This window comes from Zea mays, chromosome 10, assembly GCF_902167145.1.
Source record: "Zea mays cultivar B73 chromosome 10, Zm-B73-REFERENCE-NAM-5.0, whole genome shotgun sequence".
Lineage (NCBI taxonomy): Eukaryota > Viridiplantae > Streptophyta > Magnoliopsida > Poales > Poaceae > Zea > Zea mays.
In genome coordinates this window covers 91237412-91249136 of record NC_050105.1, presented here as the reverse complement: position 1 = coordinate 91249136, position 11725 = coordinate 91237412, and the positions used below count along the sequence as shown (strand labels likewise).

General features: G+C 44.5%; 1 protein-coding gene across 10 annotated transcripts; it reads right to left on the bottom strand.

Annotated features, from left to right (window-relative positions):
- Positions 1-361: 361 nt before the first annotated feature.
- On the bottom strand, positions 362-3350 carry LOC542661 (sucrose-phosphatase). 10 transcript variants are annotated; one of them, XM_035963231.1, is made up of 7 exons: positions 3144-3299; positions 2453-2514; positions 1774-2373; positions 1361-1690; positions 1080-1263; positions 931-977; positions 362-806 (listed from the first exon to the last, which is right to left on the bottom strand). In XM_035963231.1, the coding sequence occupies exons 2-7, from the start codon at positions 2510-2512 to the stop codon at positions 714-716; spliced, it is 1314 nt and encodes a 437-aa protein (XP_035819124.1). In that variant the 5' UTR covers positions 2513-2514; positions 3144-3299; the 3' UTR covers positions 362-713. The 10 variants fall into 10 exon arrangements, with proteins under 10 accessions (XP_035819124.1, XP_035819122.1, XP_020400842.1 ...); XM_035963229.1 differs by having other exon boundaries at positions 2453-2560; positions 3144-3284; XM_020545253.3 differs by lacking the exon at positions 3144-3299 and adding an exon at positions 2739-3050 and having other exon boundaries at positions 2453-2537.
- Between the last annotated feature and the right edge of the window lie 8375 nt (positions 3351-11725).

Sequence of the window (11725 nt, the reverse complement as noted above, 5' to 3'; positions counted from 1 at the left end):
TCTCATCTCGCCACCATGTCAGTGCCACAGCACCCAGCACGCTCCAATTCCGGCTCACCACCGCCGGCAGCCTTGGCGCCTGAGCGGGCCCGGCCCCGTCCGCTGCTGGAGTCTTGGTCTCCTCAGCTTGAACAGCAGCATGCGGAACCTGTGGCCAGCCGGAGCAGCGACATCGGCGGCAGGGCTTCGGCCTCGGCCTCCACCGCCGACGCGTCCACGGCCACCACGTTAGCTGCCCCAGGCGGCCAGGACCAGCACCACATCTTGACGTCAGGAGTCGTTTACTTTTTCAGAGCATCATACATGCATGAGCATACATAATTCCGCGTCTTCAAAATCCAGTGAAAGAACAGACAACAAATTTAAGACAAAATATTGAAACCTAAAATGTATCTCTTTTCCTTTCTTGTGAAGTACAAATAACAGCGCTAACTTTTCAGCTAGCATTCTGAATGATGGCATTGGGCCACACTGGAAACTACATTCTGCAAATATGAAAAATCCAAGACAAGAGCTTCAGCTAATAATTCATGAGAAGTACCCAGCATCGGGACATCTTTTGTTTTGTTTTGTTGTACATATGGAATATGGAAGTACCCAGCATTGGGCATGTCTGTCTGTCTGTCTGTCTGTCTGTCGTACATTTGGATGGATTCTTTCTCTCTGGAAATTAATTGAACAAGACATGCTGCTTCGCGTTTGACTGATTTAGTCTAGAAGACGAGCGCACTCCCTGGCCCTGCAGAGTGCCCTTGGACCCAGGTCTTGTGGATGTGTGTGAGCTCGAGGCCCTCTGGACTCTCAGGCTGAGTCGTCGTTGAAGCAGATAGAGCGAGGTAGTAGTTAGAACAAAAACAAACAATTACGTACAGGTGCACGCCGAAACTGACTAAGCAACAGCAAGAACCAGCTGCTAGCAGATCGACACACCTTGATGTTGAGCAGAATAGTAGTGCGGCAGCAGTACCGAACGCCACCTGAGGAGGAGAATATATATATGGCAGGCATGCATGAAAGAAGTAGCATATATATGTATGTGATGTGATGTGATGTGATGAAGGCAAGGCACACGTACGTACCTTCCATCTCCCAGCTATCGAACCTCGCCAACCAGCTGCTTGTGCCGATGGGCGATGTCACCAGCCTGTCCACCCACACCCGGAAGTTCTTCTTGTCCCCGTAGCAAGAACTCAGCAGAGCGTCAACAGACGCGTGAAGAGAACGCTCCGATCCACAAGGGTGAATGATTGTACCGTTCGGATGCTACAGAACAGAACAAAGAGAGAGAGAGAAATGATCTATCATGGAGTGCGTCGTTCGTCTTCTAGATCCCCCAGTACTCTGAGCACTACATACTCACAGTGATGCTTTTCAAGTAGCGCATGGCTGACGAAGAAGAAAAATAATTCGAACTGGGGAGCTCCCCCCTCCGCCACTTCTCGTAGAGGACGTAGAACCTCACCACCACATCTGCGGGCTTAGCGGTGGCAGCTGCCCCCTTCTTGTTGTTGTTGGGATAATAAGCAGGGAACCCAACAAGGTCTCTCGCAGAGACGTTGGGCCCTAGCCCCAAGTGCCCGATGGCCTGCATGATCCCGGCAGCGCATCTCTCGGTCGCCTGGATGATCCTAGGATTGTCCCTCGCGTTCTCTTGGTACCACTGGACCAGCTCCTCTTGGGCGTTGCAGACCTGATGAAACAATATATTAATGCATGCATGGACCTGAACATCAGACAGACAGAGCTGAACATGAACTTCAGCTACTAGCTCACCATGACTCCATGTACAGACGGCACACCGAATAGCTCGGCGTCGTTTCCGGAGTCGCCACAGACGAGGGTGTTCTTGGGCGGCTTCCCGTTGGAATCCAGTTTCTTGAGCAGGTACACCAGCGCCTGCCCCTTGCCTGCACCTCGTGGCAACACGTCCAGGGCGTTCCCGCTGCTGTAGACTATCTTCACATCCACCCCACGTCTCTCCAGCTTCTTGGGGAGATAGTCCATCACTTCCTGAGCACCCTGCTTGTCGACGAAGAAGCTCACCTTATGGGGACCCTGGTTCCTCTCCGGCTGCATGCGCGTCAACTGGGGCAGCCTAGCCGTCTCCTCCACGACGACGGCCCTGTCCCAGTCGCTGTCCAGCCGCTCCTCCCAGCCGACGTCACGGACCATCTCCTCGCCGTACGCTATCACGGTCCCCACGGACATGATGGTCACGTCCGGCGTCACCAGAGGCTTGTCCCTCCGCAAGCCCTTGTAGCTCACCGGCGTCCTCCCCGTGGAGAAGACCAGCAGAGAGTCCTGGGCGAACTCCGCCTCCCACAGCGCCTCAAACCTCAGCAACGACAGGTTCTCCCGGTCATCATGGTCGATCTGCGAGTAATGAAGCTTGTGAAACAAACACGCGCGGCCGGCAACAAAAAAGGAACACGCACTGCACGCACGCACGCACCATCGTCTGGTCCAGATCAGAGACGAGCAGGAGGCGGGCAGAGCCGTCGAGCCTATCCATCTCTGCCAGAGACAACTCAGATTGCCTGTACAAGAAGAAGAAGAAGAACTGCTTTGTTTTTTACTGTACGTACGTAGCGTGCACTTTCCTGAACAAACACAAGCGCTGCAATGTGCTCCTCATTTTTCAGCTGCCATTATATTTGGTCAAAAAGTCTTGCTTTGTGGGGGGGATAAAAACAAGCAAAGACAAGTAAAGGATGGCTGCATCGACAGGTAGCTCCCACCTCAATATATATATACCAGCATTTGCTCTCTTTTTTTTGACAGCCAGGGGTCGTCAAGGCCGGCCAACCATCCACACAAGCTAGCTACTGGTGATAAGGAAGACGAGGAGATAAGCATTGCTGAGTATGCAATGCCATGACTGTGTCTGTTCTGTGTTGTACAGGATGGAAACTACTACTACTCTATGCATCTCTATACATCCCCCACCCCGACAACCGTGAGAAGGAAGGGGAAGGGAACCATGCTGGATGCGGCGGCGCAATGCGCTGGCCGTTGGTTGAGCGCGAGCAGGATCCAATCCAAGTCAACGATAGGAAGAGATCAAACAGCCGCGCGCACACAGGCGGTACATGACAAACGGATGCTGAATGGAAGAGGGGCGGAGCGAGGGGGTCTAGTCTAACCTGCAGGGGCGGCGGCGTGCGGGGGCTTCCGGCCGGGGAGGGAAGAATCGTCGCGCCGCCGCTGGCTGGACGGCTGGAGGCGCTAGCTAGCTAGCTGGACAGAGATCAGGACCGGACTGGAGCCTGGAGGGAGGGAAGTGGGCAAAGAACAAATGCTGGCCGCTGCTGCTTAGCGCTTTCCGTTATCATATCAAAATATCCAACGGCAAACTAGATTACACCAAGTGGGGAGAATATATATATCAGATCCCATGGCACCTTCACTGTACTAACGGCTCTTCGTTCCGAAATGAATGGTATATATTTACGCATATTTTTGGTGAGAAGGGGGGGGGGATCAAACTTATTGACAGTCTTTAAGCAACCATTGTTTAAATTATGTGTGGATTTAGGAAAAAGAGGTTTATATTCAAAGTAGCTCAAAAAAAATGAAATTAATAGTTCTTTAGCAAACAAACAACAGTAACCATATATGTTTGTCGTATAGAAACGGGGCGAATAGTATCTCTATAAGGGCTTGTTCGTTTGTCCAGTAATGGATTTGAAATCGTTCCAGCTAATCAAAACTTATATAACTTAGAGAAGAAATCCAGTTAGGAATTGTTCTAGGCCTCCGTTCCGTAAAAACCGAACGGCACCTAAAGAAAGGAGTTGTATCGCTTCTACCAAAGACGTAAGAATCTATTTGATTTTAGGTCTATTAATACCTTCGTCTAGCCTACATTTGGGTCCGGTTTGATGGACTAACCTAAATAAATAAAAAACAGTCCAAATATGATACAACCTGAAATATTTTAGTGTTAGATCTGTTCGGCACAATGCATCAGTTTGTACTTGGACTAAGGTCGCGGGCCCACGGTTGAATGCCTAGATCGGAGAACCCTAGGTCATGGTTGGAACCATATCCCTAATTAAAAAGGGGCTAGGATGATTACCACCATCGACAATATGTGTGAGCTAATTAATCAATTAGGGATAAAGTGTGAGCTAGTGTAATATATTGATGTATGTCTGATTGTTTGTCTTGTTTGTACGCGACGTCCCTGAGAAGAGTCGATTCAAATTAGGATATCACAACAAGGTATTTAAGAAAATCCTCCTTCCAACTCATATGTAACATCCAAAATTCTGCTTTCAAATTTAAACAAAAATATATCATATGATTTATTTGAATCAGAGGACTTTTATATGAACTATGCATTTTTTAAAGAATGTTTTTAAAGTAATTTTGTTTGTGCGCTGCATGCTGGAGCATTATTCTTGTATATATGAATTCAAATTTCCATCTAAAAATTTAATTTGGATTTAAATTCTTTTCTGGAAATTCAAAAAGGTTTTTATTTTTCTTTGGTCCGTGGGCTGATTTTTTGACCCCGGACGTTAGAACCGTCTTCCCCGAGTTCGATCAGGACTTTATTCCTTGTCCGCGCAAGCACCAAGTCCTAGTGAGAATCGTAGCGACGGATGCATATGACCCACTCGTCGGAGTTGTCTCCTATCTAGAGTCCCTGAATTTGGTCGTCGTGATTTTTCGGAGATCTAATATGAGGAGGGCTCGAGAAGTACAAATATGGCAAAGATATTATTAGAGGAACAATATCACAACAAACAAGATAGAGTCCTAAACAGTTAGGATAGAATACTAATGGGTAAGGAGAATTAGATTCTCATAGAACTAGGTTACCAAATTAGAAACCGCCCACCTCCTTGGACTATATAAGGAGAGGTGGGAGAGCCCCAAGAAAGCATATGAGAACATAACATATCAATGACCATTAAAACATTGGATGTAGGGTATTACCTCACGGTGAGATCCAAACCTACCTAAATATGACATATCCTATAAATTCACTACGAGAAAATCGTAGATAGAAGAATATAAAACCCAACCTACAGAAGCATCTAAGCGGTATTTGAGAAACATAGTTTCCTAAGGAAGACAAATGTGGCCTTGTTCACGTTGTTTGTGAGAGCACCTAGAGCAGAGTGAATAGGTGATTATGGGAAAAATCAACTCTAAACAACACAAACTTGGTTTATAACAAGTGTTAGTGAGAACTAAAGCCAACTTGTTGTGAGTAGAGATGAAGAGAGAGGAGAACTCTTCACTTGATTGCTTCTTTTATATGTATATCAAACTTAGGAGCAATAACACAAGTGAATATGAGAACTAAAGAAGTCAACAATCACAATAAAGTACATGGCAATAGACACATCGATTTTATTCTGTGGTTCAGCCAATGCCTACTCCACGTTGTGGTGACCTCTTTTGGTCAAGGGTTGCACTCAATCCCTCTCAAGTGATTCAAAGATCAAACTTGAATACCACGATTTTCTTCCTTATCTCAAATCCCCTTTGTGAGGAATTTTCAAAAGTTGGAGTCTCTCACACCTTACACAGATGATCTTAACCAAAGCACAAGAGTAAGGGGGGAGTAGCAACACACACACAAGAACCCACTTTGCAGCAACAACATGCACACGAGTCAAGAAAAGAGCGCACGAAACAAAACAGCGGAGTCACAGCTCAAGAACACGCTCAAATCTCTATCTGATGAAACAACAGCGTGGTCGCAGACTATGACGTGAAGAAATGGCAAGTGAGAATATTTAGACGTTGCTGCTCGTGGAGCTCGAACTAGTGGAATAACTGAAACAGGTTATTAGCAAACTAGTTAGCACTTTGAATGTACTAGAGCTAATAGTTAGTTGGCTAAAAAGTTGCTAGTAAAATTAGCTAACTAATAAATAGCTAATTAACTATTAGCTAATTTTATTAAAAGTAACTAATAGGCAAACTATTAGCTAGACTTAGGTTACAAAATTGCTTATCCATTGAAAACTGAAATGGACAGATCGGCGGGTGACAAGTCACGATCGGTCAGGGCATGTGTGCAAACACGACAAGATGGATCTTGCCGCAGTTTCCATGCCCCTTCTGTTACAAAATATTGTATTTGTGATCAATCCAAGGGGTGCGACAGATAATTCCCAAGGGACACCCCTTGAGAACGCACCCCTTCACCTGTATATAAACAGAGTTCTCCCTGCAATAAAATATAGAACTGTCATTTGTCTCTCTCTGAACTCTCTTTGCCACTGAGTACTTCAAAACGTTATCAGCACCTTTGCTCTCCACCGAGCGGTTTCGGTCATGGCAGTCTGATTGTAACCGGCGATGGCTAATCTCCATCGAGCGCACGAAGGCCGCAGGTTCGGGACCTGCATGGGCACGGCGGAGACGACATCCCATGGTGGGCGGTGTAGAGTCTGGCGAGGAACCACCGTGGTGCACGTCAGTCGCGGCGACCGTGAGCGACCACTCGGCAACAACGAACCGCTCATCGCCGACGAGCGCGCGCAGAAGGCCTAGAACGCCGGTATAAGGTGATTCTGTTTGCTCTCCAAAGGAACTGGCAGGTTACTACATATTATACTTCCTTGGCATCCCTGGTGCGCGAGCACAACCCATCCAGAGCGCGGCCATGGCACGTCCCTGGCTTGACGCTTCTTGGCGTGCGGGCGCTGCCCCGACCACGGTACGGGCGCAGTCCTAATTCGGCGAGCCCGGCCCGCCTCGGATGTTGCTCCGGTGAGAGCATATCCCGGCATCGAACGCTGCTCTGGCAATGCGCTCAGCCTCTGCGTGGGGGCGGCCATGGCAAGGGCACATCCCTGGCAAGTCACGATCCTAGCGCGGACGTGACCCTAGTGGCATCGGTGAGGCTATGGCCTGGCGCATCCTTACGCGATGCGGCCACAACCGGCTGCTCCTTGGCGGAGTGGGCACGACCTGGCTGGCTTGGACTCAGTGACGGCAGCGGTGTGCCCGACGATGCCCTCACGACGGCCGAAAGGCCGAGCCGTTCCAACCAAAGTCGGCGTGGGACGACACCGGCACCACGACGGCGATGGGAGGCCACTGCGCGGGCAGGCGCGACCTCGACCTGCTGCAGGCGAGCGGGAGCGGCTCTAGCACGGACGTAGCGCGTCACCGGCAAGGAGCGGTCGCGACCTGCTGCAGAACCGAGCGGAAGCGGCTTTGGCGCGGACGTAGCGCGTCACCGGCAAGGAGCGGTCCCGGCTAACTGGCTCCAGCCGGCCACGACGTGACGCGGGCGTGACTCCGGCGGGCCACGCTCAGGCGCGAGAGGGAAGCCACTAGGCGCTGACGCGGGCGTGACTCCGGCCAGCCGCCAAGCGCTGCGCGGCCGTGGCCATGGCGAGCCCCGACCAGACGGTGGATGGCGCTGGCGCCTAGTGGGACCACAACCGTCAATGCAACAAACACGTTGGAAGCCTGGAAGCCATGGCTTTGTGTACGTACATGTACATCAACGGTCTTTTATTTCTGTCATCCATTTCCATCTATCTATACGATGTACTAGTACGTATACGTGCGTACAACATGAGATCATTATTTGGATTTGAACATAAAGTGATAGAGTCATAGACGTTGGCTGTGTTTTATTCTCATAAATAATCCTGCCCAGAGACCATGTCTAATGCAGCGATTAGTTTCGCCTGTCACTGAGAGGTCTACACTATGTACCAACCACATGGTGATTACCTACACGTGTTCATCTCAAAAAAAAATGGTTGTGATACTTGGAGATCATTATCTTTAAATTTATTTTTAGAAATTTAATTTCAGTATTTTAGGGATTGAGCTCTCGAGGTTCATTGTAATTCCTCGCTGAAATTTGTCATGAGTCTGATTTTGAAGTTTTAGTCCTTGACTTCAATAGTTTTTAATATAGTAGAGTAACTTACTCCTATATTTCAGCAGACTCATATGTATGTTTTCCTATTTATGTTCATGCATAATTTAAACATACATTTTACTTATGATCTGCGATTATGCCTATCACTATGATGAATTTTTGCAAAATATGACACATATCTTGAACTTGGGATATTTCAACACATGATGGAGATCTAGGCTTTGGCTGCAATAAATTCTTGGAATTTATTTGCCCTGTGACCAAGCTTTTAGACAGCAAAATGTTATTTGCCCATCATTAAGAGGTCTACATCATATGATGATGATGATTACCTATGTGTTCTCCTAAGTAGATATGTTGGAGATGTGATGTTGGTTATTCACTTTTATGGTGATTTCCATTTTATTTTTGAAATATTGGTCAAGCACAGGGTAGTGGAGTCCTAAGCATTGGCTGCGGTATGTTCTTTGAATATATCAGCCCAGAGACCATGCTTTCAGGCAGCAAAAGTTTTGCCCACTACTGAGAGATCTACTCCATTGTTTCATTACATGGAGATTATCTACGTTGTGTACACCAATTTTTAAAAATCTTTTGGTACACTTTATGTGATACCTAGAGTTCTCCAGCATATAAAGATATGATATATTTTGCGGCATATTACAACATCAGAAAATGGTTAATCCATTTGGAGGATAATTATTTAATAGAGTTTGATGAACTCACTTACTGGGCTTAATTATCCTCAATGTTCATTAGATATCAAGATCATTTTTGCATGATATGGGAATTCACCTCTTCAATTTGGAGGAAATGAGATGCTCTCTTTCTCTTATGGTTCTTATGAAAAGAACTAATGTGCTTTTGTGGCTTGATGTGCAAGCCCAAAATGAATAGCAAAGAAAATCATAAGACATGTGGACTTATGAGTATGTGTCTACATTATGTTGTAGACTAACACTTTGTATTCATATTTTTTGCTTGAAAGCAAATATATAAGCACATTAAAAAGGGAAGAGCAATGTGTATGACAAACTCTTTTGTCATTACACTATACGTGGTATAGTGTTGTATGCCTAAGCATCTAATCTTGTATATGAAATCCCAATAGATGCATACTACTCATGAAAGCTAAGATATGAAGTGTACTTCAATCTTCCATCTGACATGATAACAGTGGTTAGTTGTGTAATTCATGATTTGGACTAATCATGTAACAACACTTCTTTTTCTAAGAGAAGACCACTTTGTTAGATGATTTGCTTTTGAGTAATATTTAAATGATGCATGAGATTTGGTATAATCTCATAATTGATGTTGTGATAGGTTCAACTCACGCGGTGTGATTTGAACACACTCATGTGATTTGAGTGTAAAAACTCATATGAATTTGAGTTAAACAAACTCATCGATTGAAGTTGATCACTCATGTGATTTGAGTTGAACAAACTCATCGATTAGAGTTGAACCAACTCATCAAGGGAGTTGAAGACTCATTGATTTGAGTTGTGCAAACTTGTACAGGGATTCTTCCAATTGAGGAAGAAAAATGCAATGTGGAGAATTGAGCCACAAACTCTATAAGTGGGGAAACAAAATATTCTCATATTCCTTTGGAAAAAGGAAAGAATATTTTAACAATCGCTTCGCGCGATATCATGATATGTTAATATCTAGTCCCCTTTTGGTAATGGAAGTATCAAGGATGTGTTGATATATCCTAATTGTTATCTTACCATATTATAGAGATATCCATATAATTTCTATCATGTGGAAACACAAGGTGATAGTGATGGATATTGCATATTTTTTTAGAAACATTTCTTATGGACCGTATTCTACATACATCCTCCTATACAAAGTGTTGCATATGTTATAACTTTTCAAGTGATTATACTTACCATGCTGGGTAAGATTGAATTGGTCATCCCATTGTTGGGATGAAATGAAAAGTTATAGACAATTCTGTTGGTCATGTTTTTCCCATAAGATGGATACTTGATGAGTATCATTGGGAATGAGATTTTAAGACCCTCTTATCTTAAAATCTGATCTGAATTGGTTAAGTTCTTTGAATTGTTTCAAAGGAACGAGTGTGGTCCATTACAGAGATTGTATGGACATTGAAGGCTTTATATGGTTCTTTGGTGCATCTATATGATGACCTCAAGTGTGTCCTTCGGACAACACATGACCATTAAGCAATAATGTCTCAAGCTTGAGCACATTAGCCTCCACACTACTGAATTTACCAAATGTACTTACAATGGTGATTGTTTGTCTTGGTATTCAGAATGATATCCATAAAGGATATGATGAATCTGTGATAGATTCAAAAATTTCAGATCATTAATGACCATCAGTAATGAATTGTCATTTCCAACTAGTTATGGTTGGAGTTAGGAAGTTTTGCACGCTCCTGACTTGTGATTAACTGCATGTACTACATGTACAAGTTCCCCTATGGTTTTTAGTACGTGGGAATCCGTGAAAGATTTCCCATGCGTACATTGGGTATGTTCCCAATCTCACCACCGCAACGTACATATATGGGCACACAGAAAACTGGGGATCTATGTGAGAATTCATTCTCCGTCGATCATTAAGTTTTAGAATCTCTTCTTGAGAATCTATTTACGGCCCGTACGCTTGCTTGAATCATGAGCTTTTCCAGGCATTAGGGGGAGATTTCAAGTACCAAAATGAATGCCAGGAAATTATAATGAATGCAGTAAGTATTCAGGCTCAGGATCACGTACTAAAACTGAACCTTTGGGTTCGAATGATTTGCAAGAAGTTGCAAATTGACTGCCTTGTGCATTTACTATGAGGTGTCACTCAAATTAATCCTATGTGGAAGTGCCAGAAAGAGTGGTTAAATGGAACACCACTAAACTCCTTATTACAATAATGTTGTAAATAAGAGGGGAGAAGTATGGTCACAAATCCTAGGATTAAGATGCTTGCAAGCTAATGAAGGCTAGACCTTATGAGATAGTAAATGCAGACCATCTATTTGTTGGTAACCAACATAGTGTTGGTGGACACCTAAAGGATATTGATTATCCTGTGAATGGAAGACATTCACAACCTAGCTCAGTGCGCACTGATGAGGCTAGGTTATCGGAAGCCCTTGATTCTCGTTTTGGGATTTCACGAGGAATCATAAGGGTACATAAAAATGACTTTATGTCAACTGGAGAATTGTGTTATTTAAAAGCTACAAGTGTCGACACATACATCTCAGCAATTGTATATGCGCTCCAAGTGATCCAAAAGACTATGGCCATAGCAGAGCACGAGTATGCTCAAATTGGATCTAGTTGAGTGATACAATGTTGCAGAGATAGCCTTGCTCACCGGAAAGAAGTGTTAAGTTATTTTCACTTCAAGGTATCTTATTGTGGATACAAGTTTGTTTTCATGGACTTGGAAACAATGAGGTGGTGAGAAAGCATGGCTAGTAGCAACTGGGTTTATACGCAAACCCAAGCATTATTTTAATGCTATAAATTCTCTTCTACTGTGAGTAGTAAAATTCCGATACAATACAAAGGGCAGTAAATCATCTATCTTTGCAGTTGGTAGATGTAGTGACAACATATGCATATGTGGTCACTAGATTATGGTATATGTGGAGTCTTGAAGGATTCCAAATACATAATCACCAATCACAAATTTTCAATGCTTGGAAAGTCTTTGTGACTTAGAGCATCTTGGTCAAATATGGTACATTCGACCTAGTGAATCCTTCTTTATGAAAGGATACATAAAGTATGGTATGTTCAGTGTAAATATGTGCAACATATTTTAAACATACATTACTTATCGACGGAGTTTGAGATAGAGGATATGAAT

What these genes read in the sequence shown, in the direction of transcription:
- LOC542661 (XM_008664106.4), bottom strand. Translation starts at nt 2,512, where the DNA reads ATGGATAGGCTCGACGGCTCTGCCCGCCTCCTGCTCGTCTCTGATCTG. An exon ending in CTGATCTGGACCAGACGATG is followed by an intron (nt 2,374 to 2,452) that starts GTGCGTGCGTGC and finishes CATTACTCGCAG; the next exon opens with ATCGACCATGATGACCGGGA. An exon ending in GCTACTTGAAAAGCATCACT is followed by an intron (nt 1,264 to 1,360) that starts GTGAGTATGTAG and finishes TCTGTTCTGTAG; the next exon opens with CATCCGAACGGTACAATCAT.